Source organism: Gekko japonicus, unplaced genomic scaffold (assembly GCF_001447785.1).
Source record: "Gekko japonicus isolate JY-2015 unplaced genomic scaffold, Gekko_japonicus_V1.1 scaffold215, whole genome shotgun sequence".
In the NCBI taxonomy this organism is placed as follows: Eukaryota; Metazoa; Chordata; class Lepidosauria; order Squamata; family Gekkonidae; genus Gekko; species Gekko japonicus.
This window is the reverse complement of record NW_015160215.1, coordinates 545748-560384: the sequence shown is the minus strand read 5'-3', so window position 1 is coordinate 560384 and position 14637 is coordinate 545748. Positions and strand designations below refer to the sequence as shown.

The window sequence follows — 14637 nt, the reverse complement described above, 5'->3', positions numbered from 1 at the left end:
TTCAGTGGATGCTCAGGGAGGGAGATCAGGCGCAAACACACTGGCCTTCCCTCCTGACTCTGCTCAACCGCCCTTGTCATCTGCAGGGGAGGCCGTGCAGCCTCTCCCTCCCCGTGATCAGCAAATTTCCAAAACCAGTGTGGTAGATCACTGGGAATGATCCAGCATTCTTTATCATTTCCATTATCCACGTCTCACATCTGAAGTGCAAATAACTGCGAAAGAATTTACAATGTAAAGAAACAGTTTTTACTTAAACCCGCATGGAGGAAGTGGTCATGCAAAGTCTCCTTTTTTTTGAGATTGTAGACTTTTTCGTTGACTGAACAGAAGTTGGCATAAAAAATTCAACACATGCAATATCGTCCTCTTTAAATCATTGTTTATTTGATTTTTTTTTACATTTTCCATACAAATTTTTGCAACAGTTTGAATTCCCAGAAACCATACATAGACGATAAATATCATGCTATTAAAGTATTAAATTTGTACAAAAATACTTTCATTTTAATACTCATTTGTTACAAATAAAAATACATATTAAGTGGTTCATGATTTGGGTTTCAATTTCATTTTGAATGAATTTTCTCTGGCAGTGCTGACAGATGAGTAAAACATTTCACTGGTGTGTGCATAGGACAGGTAAGCTTGCTTATGAAACAGGTGAAGGAAAATAGCATTAGGGCTACATCAACAATTCAAATAGATGGGAAAACTGGCTGTTGGAAGGATTGCTAAGATATGAAGACTCTACGGTTATAACAGACAAATCCAGTGTCTTTCCAGTCACCTAGTAACATTAATTACCATGACGATACAGTAAACAAATCAAAGCAGCTGCTGGTGAGCCTAAAAAGCAACTGGCACATTTTATTGCTCTGACGGGATGGGGGGGGGGAGTGGAATTTGGGAGAGAGAGTGTGTATGTGAGAGAGAGAGAGTGCAAAATGTATTTACAATTTAAAAATTAATTGCCCAAAATGGTAAGGGTCAACAAGATCCCACAAAGATTATTTAAATAGACATTTTAAAGCAATGCATTCACTTTAATTAAACAAAAATCCTGTGTAGTTATATAATTTAATTTGCATGTGTCCTAAGTTAAGATTTGCATCAATATTCCTTTGCTACCATAATTCAAAAGTTAAAAAAAATTACTTGAATGTTTCTTCATTTGTATAAACTTTTATTTTTTAAATATCACTAAAATTCCTTTTACTGCATTCCCCCCCCCCCAAATCAATAGATCATCAGAAGTTCCAAATACCGCAAAGTCAAAAAATCCTTACAGGCCGCAAGACATATCCTGTTCAGTACATTGTTGCATAGGGAATAATATAACTCCTAATAAAATCATACTACAGCTGGGCACTATACGTTTACCCCCCTCCCCACACTCCGGATTCTTGCTGTGCCCCTTTGCTCAAAACGGTTGTAAAGCCACTTTGTAGTTCTTGTCTCCACACCTTTTTCACTACAGCAGAGACAGCAGCACCACTGCTTGCTACAAAGCAATTACTACAATAGCCAACGTACAAGTCATCTTCTGGGTGCAGCAGCAATCTTTCAAGGTTCCTTCATTCAGTTATATCACCTGATCTTCAAATTAGTTACAAATTCCGAAAAATCAATCTGTGTGTTTATGACTTATAGTTTAAAAAATGGTGGTTGTTTTTTTAATCAATCAGAATTGAGAGAGAAGCCCTATCTCTTTTAATTAAATCTGTCATGATAAAAAATAAAGCCACTTTCACCATTCATTTTTGCTTGAATTTAGGGTCTATTTAGAATGGCACTGTTCATGATTATAAAAAACAAGAACAGAACAAAACTCTGTTTGGGAAGCAAGTAGCAAATAACGAGTCTTGAGAAATAATTAGACTCCCCTGTGCTTCTTAAGAGTTGTGTCTCCAGTGTAGCAGAAATCTCATAGGGATATAGCACCATTTAAATGTCTTGTACTAATACAGTTTTTGGCTATAAAGTGTTCGTAGGTTCCCGTGGCATCTCTGAACCAGTGTTGTGTCCACTTTGTTGAAGAAAGGCATTGTTTGCATCATTCCATTCCCCAGTGGCAAAAGTCTGTTGCTCGGCGCTCATCTTTTGAGAGGCTAGAGGATTTCTGCTAATAACGAGTTCTAATTTATTACCAGACTCTGCTATGAGGGGCACAACTAGACAGCAGTCAAAGTCTCTTGTGCGAACATGATTTACCTAAAAGGAAAAAAAGATTATTGTTTAGTCAAACTGCAAAACCTCAAAGAAATTTCACCTGAAGTGAAATGCTATCTTTGTTTCTGCAAGACCCTATAAAAGATCAACTGAGGAAGAAAATGTGGCAAGAGGTTAATGCAGGAGGGAAATGAGGGAGGGAGTGAAGAAAATCTTGATGGCAGCAAGCTAGCAATAGCAAAGGGCCAAACTGGATGTGATGTGGCACCCTCATATCCGCCACAGGGAAGTCGATGTCATTTTAAAGTGATTTAAAAACACCACAAAGGCCTGACTGAGTCCACAGCATAGTGGGCTGAGGTGCTCTTGTTTCTCCCCCTGCACCTTTTCAAGTGCCAAAATGGCTGCACCCCATTTTGAAAAGGTGCAGGGGAAACAAGAGTGTCTCGACCTGCCATTCTGCAGCCCCGATCAGCATCGGGCCCTCCTGGAATTTTAAAATCACTTTAAAATGGTGGCAGCATCCCCATGGTGGACATAGGGATGGTCATATCTAGTCTGGCTCTGAGTTCCATCACAGTTAAGCTTGTCTTCCTCTTTGTGGAATTATTTATGCCATTTATTTAGGCCCACCTTTCTCTCTGATACTTAGCACCTGAGTTGCCATAGAGGCGTGAATCCCTGGGTGTAAGCTAATGGACTCTTGGCCCTCAGCCCAAAGTCTGTGTAAGCAGCTTTGCTGATCAGTACCAGCCCAGGATGTATTCCTTTTGTTTGTTTTTGTTGTTTAATTGTACTGTTTGGGAAATTATATTTCAGTTTTTTTCTGTGAGCGACTTTGGATCCTTTCAGGGAGAAAAGCAACATACAAATGCCATTAATAAATAAGTTACTCAAGTGGGTTTATTCTGGCTTGTTAAGATTTAAAGCTGAAGCTTTGCAGCCTGATTCCATGCATGCTTTACTTGGGAGTAAATCCCAGTGTCTTCAGTAGAACAAGTCAAGCATAAGATTGCTGCTTTCAGCAGTTTGAAGTTATGCCAGATCTGTGATGACTATTTTGCCTAGCTTATACTTCTATTGAATCATCCTTTAATCCAGGGGTGTCAAACACAAGGCCCAAGGGCTGGATCCGGCCCATCCAGGGCTCTTATGCAGCCCACGAGCAACTGATGCAAGGGAGGAAGTGCCGGGTGCAAGGGAGGAAGTGTTGGGAGTGGGCACAGCCACTCCATTGGGGCTTCAGCACAGCAGAACAACCTTGTCTGCAGCAGTCAAGCATGATGGGAGCATCTGCCCAGCGCTGCACTGCTGCCTCTCCAGTCCGCCTGTGCGGGCTTTCCCCTGCACCCCACTCCCAGCCCATGGGGCCCTGCAGTGAGGACACACCAATTTGGAGCTTACCAGCTGCTGTCCTTTGTACAGTTTCTATCTCTGGTACCTGGCAATACGTTTTATGGCACACATGTCCCGGCCCAACAAAGTGACATTATGTCAGATCCGGCCCTTGTAACAAATGAGTTTGACGCCTCTGCTTTAATATTTGTTAATAATATTCGTTAATTATAATGTTATTGTATTGTAATGATTTTAAATGGTTTTATATATGTTTTTATATTGGCTTGTGCCTCCTGTAAGCCGCCCTGAGCCTGCATGTGTGGGGAGGGCGGGGTATAAATTGAATTAATACATAATAAATTAATAAATAAATGGCTGGACTTGTCCACAGTTTCTTCCTTTTCCTCTCAATCCATTCCTCAAAACAGACAAATGAGGGACATGAACTCACTTCAAACAATTTTTGCCTATCGTCTGTATGCTGAGTTTGGTTGCATACTTGTTCTTGGGCTTAATAAAACCAGTGTCCTGTATTTAGACACTATAGTTCAAGAAAACACAAAGGGTCCTATACTACCTGTAGAAGTCTGTCATATGGCTTCAAACCACCCACATCTCCAGGTCCAGCTGGTCGAATATTTTTAACATACACGCCTTTTTCCAGCAAGCCGTCTGATACGCTGAACCCAAAGTCCTCCATGTCAGAATCCTTGTACAAAGTTACCTGTGAAGAAAATACTTTTCTGATATCTGCACTGGGAAAAAAATGTATTTATTTACTCTGTTCTGCTCTGTTTGCCATGTTTTAGAGTTCGATATAGAACCGTACATCAATTAGTTTGGGAAGGTGGAAGTGCTGAGACAACCTATGAGGCACAGCATTCTCACTGGATTAAAGAGTAGCAAGCATACTCCTGAAAAAAGTCTTTCCTGCATACTGAAAAATTGGAATGAAATCTAATTGAATCTGGCTCTTGATTATGCATAGGGTTGCCAAGTCTTAAAATCTTACCAGCGGGGGAGGCTCCGTTCTTCCCGGGAGCTGGCTGTGTGCGCGCGCGCTAAGTGCGCGTGCGCCGCTGCGACGTCACCGGAAGTGACTTCAGACGTTGCTGACATTGGGGGCGTGGCCGAGCTCGTGGGGGGGAAACATATGGTTTCCCCCCCTGACGAGCCCAGCCACGCCCCCAACGTCAGCAACGTGGCTGACGCAGCTTCGGGGGCGGGGTTCCCCCAGGGCCCCGATTCCGCCGGGGCGGAAATTGGGGCCCCGATGCGGGGGATTCCCCGCCCTCCCGGGCATATTTGGCAACCCTAATTATGCATAGGGCATTTCCCCCTTAGGTAAACTAAACGGGGCTTCAGCTGAGCTACCCAAGAAGCAACAACATTTACAAAGAATAGTAGCTTAGGTCGATGCGTACCTTCCCGTCCGCATCTGGCCCTATGCCTTGCTTGGGTGTGACAGAGTGTATGCGGGGATCCCTCCTTTATAAAACTGTAAATGTGCCTACTGGCTGTCCAGGAGAGGAAGCAGGAGCTGAATTTGCTCCATTCCCTCACAAAAGCTGGTCACTATGATCAGTGAGTCTTTCAAGGCTGCACAGCTGCATCAGGGCCTTTCTGTACTACCTACCAGCCTTTTTTTCTTTCTTTTCCTAATTGTGTTGTCTGACCTACCAGCCATCTAAGTTGAGAAAAATACCATTTCCTTTCTGCAAATGGTAACATCCCCTCTTTTACAAGGTCACACTCCCCTTTCACACTATAACCAACTCCCTGTTCCTTTGCAGCATGTGTCAAAATTTATCCTTCACATATAACCTTATTACTGTACACCACAAGCCCCCCCCCCCCAATCTGTTTTTCTTCTACTTTCTGAATTAAGAATGTAACAAAGAGGCGATCTGGACCCTTTTTGTTTTTTTAGTCACTTAAACTGATTCTCACGCCTTTGTTGTAGACAGATAACATTCTTTTACAAAGGGAAAGAAAACATTTTATGAAGAAAACGTTATTGCAGCACAACGCAGGAGCCAACAGACAAGACATGGCTGTAAATCAAACTGTGTTTTCTTTCAAGTGCATGGATGAATGGTCACCATGTATCAGTCCAAAATATGGTAGAAATGGATTATGAAGGCCATTCACCACTGCAAAGCCAAGAGAAGATGTAGATAAGCTTGATACCATTTCCTCCTCTCCAATGACATACCATGAAGGACCTGGCCAGCAAGGTCATTCACGCCTCTTAACATTTATCTGTAGGACCATCAGAGGAAGCATTGCTAAGTTGGTGGTCTGTTTGTACAGTGTTCATTGTGTGTGGGGCGAAATCAAATGGCATCTATACCTTGTGTAACTCCACAGGAGTTGGTGACATTATCTCCTTCATCTCTTGCTTCATTTTCCGCAGAGCTCCAGACTTCCTGCCCACATCAGATGGCAATGTGTTGCTACGGGTCGTCTGGCTGTAGTGCGGCCTTGAAGTGCTTCTTTCCTGGAAGCTGGCTTGCCTTCCCAGATGGCTGCGATGCTGTAGGTTGTCGTGGTTCAGACTCATTGTACTCCCTGACATAATTGTTGCCTGCAGCATTAATTAAACAGTTTTTTTTAAATAACATGTACCATAGTAGAAAAAGCTGAAGATCATCTGATGACAATAGGCAGCCTCATCTGTTCTGTTGTTATTGTCAAACACAGTCATTTTAGGGCACAGCAAATGGCAGGAGGATAGACGGACAATTTCTCTGTGAGTCCTTTGAGAAATCACTGGACAAAAGGTTATTGGATGACATTTTTAACCAAAATGCCAGGGAACTATTAAAAGCTACTCTACATTCTAAGTGGGGGGGGGGGGCAGGAGACTGAAATTAATCTGCAGATGTTTACTGACAATTCCAAAATATTTTTATTTAACAGTTTTTAAAGTCCTAGACCCTGCAGAATTTGCTTCCCCTAATGCGATAATGAAGATTTGAAGCCAGCAGTGCAGCTCATTAAAGGTGGCAGAAACTTTGATCATGGCAGGACAATATGAAAAAATGCCAAATAGCCTAGAGAACAGCAATGACTTACATGCAAAGCTGAGGGGGGAAAAATCTTGAGTAGAAAAATTAGGCTGCAGAAGCAGCTTGCAAAATATTAGAACATTCAGTACTTCATGAAACAAATAGGCATTGCTCTATCTTTTAACAAATCTGCCGGGGTCTAACTACATTTACTTATATGTAACATGTAGCCAGGGAACTGCCACTTCTGCCAACGATCCCTTAAACAACTGGGAACGAACGGCCCAGGAAGATCATACTGTAGCGGCGCGGAGGACCAGTACGGTTGTTCTGGGATATAGACAATATCATCTGAACATCATCAGCTGAATACCATCTTTTTGCTTAGTGTAACATCTTAGAGCACTTGTTAATGATCTTGTTTTATTGTGTTCTATTCTGTTTTTATTGGCACAAAGTGCCCTATCTGTAAGCCGCCCTGAGCCCTTGTGGGGAGGGCGGGGTATAAATTTAATAAAAAATAAAAAAATAATAATGACAAAACTAGATGTGGCGTCGTCGCCAGGTTGGCCCCCTCCCCCAGGATGCACCTCCATTTTTAAACAGCCGGAAAACTGTTCAAAAGCACCACAGGGCCCCAATTTTGGCAGGGGAGAGGAGGGGCTCCTGTCTTCCCCCCATGCCAGATTTCTTTTGGGGGCGTATTTTTGCATTTATGTGTGTGTGCGTGCGTGCCTGGAAGTCATGGCGACCTCTGATGACTCCTACTGGGACACAGAGGACATTCAGAGAAGTGGCTTGATAGCCTGCCTCTGGCATCCTGGCCCTGGTATTCCCTGGAGGTCTCCCATCCAAATACACTTGCCAGAGTCAGCCCTGCTTAGCTTCTGAGATCCGATGAGATCAGGCTTGCCTGGGCTATACCCCATGCTAGATTTCTGACCTGAAACTCCGCCATGCTACAGAATCGGCCCTCCCTGCAGAACTCTTTAAACTACTTTCTGGCACAACATAATGGAGATATGTCCCTGGGGTGAACCTGGGGACAACGCAACATCTAATTGTGCCCTATTTTTTTTATTGTGAAGTGTTCTCAAGGTTACTTTCTCTGAAATAAGACGTTATGCTGTAAGAACAGGAACTCATGTAAGTAATCAATGGATAATGGAATAGCTCAGAAAGGTTTGTAAAAGACGGTGTTTGGGACTGGGAGGGCTTCCTCTTATATGTGATTAGCAGGCTTAGATGAAGAACTGGCCATACAGAGAAGAACTGTCTCTTTGTAGGAAGAGAGCAGAAGCAGAACACTCAAGTCTTGATAAAGGAAGAGAACAAGGTATCAATACTCCATACTGGAAAAGGAATAGGAAAAGCTGTACCGCTTCAAAAATTCTTTGGGAACTTAACATGACACAAGCATTATATCCCAAATCACTTTACCTACAGCTATGCAACAGAAGACCAGTCACATTAATTATGAAAATACAAAAATACTTTGGTTTCTGACTTTTCTTCAAAGTATCATCCACATCACCACTATTTGTGCTGAAGAAGCCTTTGCTAAAATCTGAATGTTAACTTTGCAAACATTCTTAGTGGCATGTGGTACACAAAAGGCAGGCAACAAGTTAGAATGAAGGATGTTGTTTCCTCATTTGGAATATGAATATGCCTATTCATAGACAGAAAACTGTCCTTTGTTCTTCCCTGCTCTCTTGAGTGATATGTGGCACTGGTTGTTTCAGGAGGGTAACTGTGGCCCCGGTCACATGGGCCAATCACACGGGCTGTTCGCCCCGGAGCAAAATAAAGCGCAGTAGGCCGATCACACGGTTCCCCGAGTCTCCGTGCTTAGGCTGTTAGCTGGCGATCACACGGCAATGCTGCAGCATGGCAAAGAAGCGGTGTGGTGCAATCACACAAGTGTTTTGCGTTTGTGTGCATGCGCAGTTCCATGGAGCAGCGCTGCTTTCAGTTTTGTGTTTGTGTGCATGCACTTATGAAAAACATCCGGTGTGCGACGGGATGTGGACGGGCGCCGGGTGCCACGGGATACTAGCGCTCCCGCGATCAGATGTCCGCCTGTGCTGCGCATTTTCCGGATACTAGTGCACTTTCCTTGGTACTTTTTAACTCTGCATCTTTGGCGGGACGCCACAGGATGGCCACGGGTGCGCTACGCTTCCCAGATGTTGTGGTGTGATCACACCCCGAAAATCCGCCCGACATTCGTGCCTTTTGTGTGGCAAATTCTCCATGTGACTGGGGCCTGTGTTGGTCTGCAGCAGAAGAACTAGATTCGAGTCTAGTAGTACCTTAGATGCCAATAAGATTTTCAGGGTATGAGCTCCCTTCATCCGATACAAGTAGGAAAGGAAAGGAGATCCCTGAGCCCTTGCAACTGAAACAGAAGATGGGAGGGGTGCTGCAAAGAAGGGAGTCAGGAATCTGCCTGGACAAAACCCATGTGTGACACAGCTGAGTAACTGAGCATGGCTGAGTAAAAAACTGGCTTGATCTAACCCTATAAATGCTCTCTCAGCTTTAGCCTCCAGAGCTGGTGTAGCACTGTGGCTAACAGCCTGAGCTATAATAAGGGAGGCTGTTAGTTTAAATGTTATCTTAGCCAAAAGTTCATTAAGAGGGTTTAGGCATCACACACTTTCTCTGCCTCACTCCCTAATCTGCATTACGCAAAGAATGAACCTGGTCTACCTGTTGAAAAGATTACCGCGATAATGCATGGCAAGTACTTTGAATGCTGGACACTGTATAAAAACAAAGTATGTACATTTTGCAAGGAGATGAGCACTTGCTACCAATTCTTCAGCTCATTTAGAATTAAAGATACAGACATGCATTTTGGAATCCTTCCCCGATTTCTTTTTCTGAGAACTGATGCATGGCTTGATCAATAATCTTATCTCCTTATTGTTGTGAAATGAAACAAGGTTGTTGCTAGCTGACAAAAGAGACCTGTGCTTTGAGAGGAGTGCAGCAAGGTTAGACTGACTGAAAAACAAGTCCTCGTGTGTAAATGTAAGTTGCACAGCGGGTGCCTGATCACAGAGGTGCTGACAAGACAGCAAAGTATAATTATACTAGTAACTGCTCAATTAATGTGTTTCATTTTAAGAGCTTTAGGCCTTCCTTCAAACTTGGAAGTAGCAACTTACTAAACTGTTCATTCTTGTTTATCTATTTCCATACCCATTTGCTGTGCACTCAGCAAGGAAATCTGTAAGAGAAGCTTGAAGTACCATGCCTTTGACAAAAATCAATCAAACTGACACAATATTTTTGCTTACGTTCCTCTGGATTGCAATTAAACATACTTCAGATCAACATGAAAGTAAACAATACATGCAAGACAAAAGCCATAAATCTGAGGCTACGCAAACCACTGGAACTGCATGAGTCTTACCTAGTTATGCCATTCACATTCCTTGTGGCTGCTCAGGGATTTCGATATGACATAAAAATGAAATGAGACTCTGCCAGTATTGCAACACAGGGAATTTTGAAGAACATAAAAGACAGTTCTGGAGGACTCACCCATTCAAGCATTAATACTGCTTAATAATATATATTTGCTATGATCAAGGAACATACAAGCAACTGTAAACAGATGGCTGTCTCATTACTTTGTTGTTTTTTTCTTTTAAAGGAAATCTGGATGAAGTTCATGCAGAATTCATAAACTAACATCAGGTTCCTTGCAACAGGGGCAAAATAAATGTCTGTCTTTCCTGGTTATTTTGGTTCGTCGGGTAAATCCAACTTTGAAAACGTTTAGAATTTGTTTTTCTTTTATGTTCTTCTCAGTTCCGATTCAGTTCTGTTGCAAGGGATACATGCCAAGAAAGTCCTTGTTAAAAGCAGCTGGGAAGACTATGGCAGATGCTGCTTCGAGGGCAAAATAAGCCTGCGAGCAGGTGCAGCCAGCAGTAGCACAGGTGCAGCTTTGAGGCACACACAGTGGTATCATCTCAACAGCAGTTCCATGAAAGAAAATAGCTTGATTAGGAGGGGAATGTGAATCAGGGAAGGCAGCTGCACAAGCCAAAAATATAAACATAAAGGGTAGGTACCAAGAGAGTCATGTTTCTCAAACACAGACGCCTGTCAGCCTTGTCCTGTGGAAAGGGGGGGGGTTAAAGCTTTAAAATGAATTTGTGTGATTAATGCAAACTTAGAAAAAAAACAGGAGAAAAGAAGAGGGAAAATGTGTGTTAATTGGAAAAGATATTGGAATAGTGTGACGGGATTAAGGTTGCTTCTACCTCTAATTCCCTCAGAATTCCTGACTGTCCACAGGTCTCCAAGTCCTCCAGTGCTTGAGACCAGAAATTTTCCTCCTGTTCAGTCTCAGGGGCACCTGCAAAGCTGGATTCATAGAGAAAGGTTTGCTTATCATGGCAGTGAAGTTCACAGGAATGGCTTATCACACACAGTATTAACTATATAATTGCCAAAGAATGCAGAAGGAGAGCAAGCCGTGGAAGGCTGTGGATCAACTCAGGGACCATGGAGAACAATTGCTGGCCCGCAAGGAAGTGGATTAACTAGCAGAAGACATTACAAGAGGCATGTCAATGAACTTCAAGCAAACTTTATGCTTAAACCACCCATATACTGAAAGGCCCTGGTAGGCCCACGGGGCAGGGGGAGAAGCAGCTCAAGCCTTTCATTGTGTCAGGCACAAAATGCAGAAGAGAAATTCACCCTTATTGGCTCTTCAAAAACAAAAAAAAAGCAATTACGGTCCTCTCAGCCAATCCCTTTATCACAGCTATCTTGCTCCTTCCCAACCGCTACGATTTGTGCAGTGACAAGGGCATGTTAATTCAATCGGAATAAATCCTACAACATCTCCAGGCTCTACAACTATTAATGCAAACTGATCACTTGCATGCATCAATGCTCCCAAGATCCCATAATACAGATCAGTAAATGACTAGTCATTGAAAAGTGGTTGAAAAGGTGTATTTTCCCAATTGTATTAATTCATATTTAGGGAATTCAATCAGAGCTATGTCTGTGCTATACCCTAGCAGGTTTAATCCCAGATGTATTAATCTGATGCCTTCACACAATCGTTCAACACAGGGCCAGCTGGCCACTAGGGCACATTTACACAATTGCCTAGGGCATCAGCGGTGGAGGGGTGTCTTCCAGCCCTGTGGTCCCCCCACTTTCCTGCCCATAGCTGACTCCCTACAGTTCATGTGGGGGGTTGAGCAGAGTAGGCACTGTCTTGCCAGTGTTCCTTGTTGCCATCTTGCCATGGTGCCAGTGGGCGAGGAAGGTGGGCAGTGGCTTCTCACTGTGCCTTAGTGGCAGGGAGGGGTGACGTGGTTGCTTAGGGCACCCAAAGTCCTTGGGCCAGCCCTGACTTAGCGTCTTAGAAGTCTAACCCTCACAACTGAGGCGTGGTGAAACTATGTCAAAGGATTAGATTTATATTCTGTCATGGTATAAATGTCCGCTGAGATATTTAGGACACTTAACAGTTACAATCCCATGACAAGGAGGCTCAGGCTGTGGTTAGAATATGGAGAAAAATAAGTTCTACATGTGAGAATATCAAGGCCAATATTAAAGCCAATTCTACATGTGCACATATCAGCTCAATATTGGCTTCTAGTGCCGCCTGAATACTGCTGTAATGGACAGTCACTGAAGAACTAGACATGGGTGCGGTAGGAGCCAAGTCCAGTCTTCCTAATTCCTCTCAAAGCCTTTCCTTTGTTTCTCTCTCCCCAGATCTCACTTATATTTTTTCGAAGTACTTCTCAATTCAAGAAGAAACAAACCAGTGTCTCAAATCACATTTAAAAATCTCACAAGCCATGCAGAAGCCATTGTCTACTTGCTCAGTGTGAGCCAATATCCATGTGTTAAAAGGCAATCTTGGTTTGGATCAGCTTGCCTGTACTACCAACAGCGACAAACCTGAGAACTTTTCTTTAAGCATGTCATGAATTCAGGAATCTAAAGGGATCAAGATGTTGTGCTTGCCATGATGGCAATGGGGATAATGTTCAGGAGCCATGTGTCTGGTTACATTGTGTAGGGGATTCCTTCAACGAGGCTGTAATCACTATCAAAACTTCCACTGAGTCTCTGCCAGTGCCATCCTAAGCAGCATTACACCCTTCTAAGACCACGGAAGTCAGTGGGCTGTGACGGCTATAACTCTGCTTAGGTCTTACTAGGAAATAAAACAGTAAAAAAATCCACCTGGTAGTTATACAAAAATTCTTCACAGATCACCTGGGGCAGTAGGCTCTTGAAAATATGGCACAAATGACAGCCAGAACTCAGTGGTTCCAAAATTCAGGCCCAAATGAATATGGTGGTGTATTTCAAAGCTTGTCTGCCTTATTCACATGTAAAGTCCAGTCTCCCACCATCATGTAAATTTTCGTTCAAGGTACACTCAAGCCTTTTGCTTATTACATAAAATAAGAATGAAAATATGAACATCTTATAAGTCTTGGATAGAAAGAATTTCTTCACCATCAGTGATCCTTTGGAGATGGATCAAGATGGGTAGCCGTGTTAGTCTGTCTGTAGGAGTAGAAAGTGTAAGAGTCCCGTTAGCTCCTTAAAGACTAACAAAGTTTGTGGCAGTTTATGAGCTTTCGCGAGTCACTGCTCACTTCTTCAGATACAGCTACAATGTGAATCCTATATATTGGAAAGTGGAGTGATTTCAGATGCCAGGTGTGATTGCAATGGGTGTGATATGTAGAGAGGTAGTACATGTGGAGAAATCAGCATTGGTGATGAGACAGGAAACCTAAGTCTTGATTCAATCCAGGTGGATTGAGATTCATTATCAGTTGCAATTCAGCAGTCTCTCTTTCTAATCTCCCTTTGAAATTCTTTTGTAAGACAACTGCTACTTTTAGGTCAGCAACTGAATGTCCTGGAAGGTTAAAATGTCCCCCCACTGTTTTTTTAATGTTGTGGTTTCTAATGTCAGACTTACGTCCACTCATTCTTTGTTGAAGGGAATGACCTGTTCATTTAATGTAGAGTGTGGAAGGGCATTGCTGACAAGTGATGGCATAAATCACATTAGAGGATAAGTAGGAGTAGGAACCTGAGATGGTATGACTGATGTTGCTGGGTCCACTGATGGTGTTGCTAGGATCTATATGAGAGTACCATCAGTGGACCCAGCAATATCATATAGATCCTAGCAACACCTTCAGTGGACCCAGGAACATCAAAAACCAGTGGGGGAACATTTTAACCTACCAGGACACTCAGTTGCTGACAGAAAAGTAGCAATTGTCTTACAAAGGAATTTCAAAGGGAGATTAGGAAGAGAGACTGCTGAATTGCAACTGATAACGAAGCTCAAGACAATGCATCAACCTGGACTGAATTGGGGGCTAGGTTTTCTGTCTCATTACCAATGCTGATTTCTCCATGCAGACTACCTCTCTGCATATCACACCTAACCCAATCACATCTGCTATTGTCATTTGCCTGCTAATATCATTTGACATCTGAAATCACTTTCCAATATATAGAACAGATGGATTCACATTCTAGCTGTATCTGAAGAAGTGAGCAGTGATGCAGAAAAGCTCATACCCTACCACAAATTTTGTTAGTTTTTAAGGTGTTACTGGACTCTTACTCTTTTCTAGTGATCCCTTGGAGATGGTAATATTAGGAACTAGCCTGAAATGAATGTTCCAGCACACTGCACTATCACCAATACTGCATGCAAAAGGAGACAGCACAGGAAAAGTCTTCCAGAGAAGTGTAGCACTGGTCTTCGAAATAGTGAAATAGTGTTTCACAGTGTATGTTTATTTCAAAGGCTGCTAGGCAGCATAAGAATCAGCCATATGGAAGAGACAATTATACTGTACAAGGGGTGGACCCGCGATACTCGCGGGAGGGAGGCAGAGAAAGCAGCAGGAGGAGGTAAGTACCCCCCATCCCGCTGTTTCCCCGTGTCCTCCACCCCCCCTTGCCTTCCCCCCCTTGCCTCTCCCCCCCCGCGCCCTGCTCCAAACCGAGGCCCGGGAGGCTGCAGCCGCCCGGGCCTCGCTGTCCCCCCCCGCCCTGCTCCGTAGAGGGGCCTCCGGGG

General features: G+C 43.3%; 1 protein-coding gene across 1 annotated transcript in view; it reads right to left on the bottom strand.

Annotated features, from left to right (window-relative positions):
* Positions 1-1858: 1858 nt before the first annotated feature.
* GRIP1 (glutamate receptor interacting protein 1) overlaps positions 1859-14637 on the bottom strand; it is a 187999-nt gene continuing 175220 nt past the window's right edge. Inside the window, exons 20-24 of the mRNA XM_015410502.1 lie at positions 10805-10907; positions 10613-10657; positions 5864-6097; positions 4088-4234; positions 1859-2214 (exon numbers count right to left, since the gene is read on the bottom strand). Coding sequence (XP_015265988.1) covers positions 1978-2214; positions 4088-4234; positions 5864-6097; positions 10613-10657; positions 10805-10907 — 766 coding nt within the window. The 3' untranslated portion in view covers positions 1859-1977. The remainder of the gene's footprint in view (positions 2215-4087; positions 4235-5863; positions 6098-10612; positions 10658-10804; positions 10908-14637) is intronic.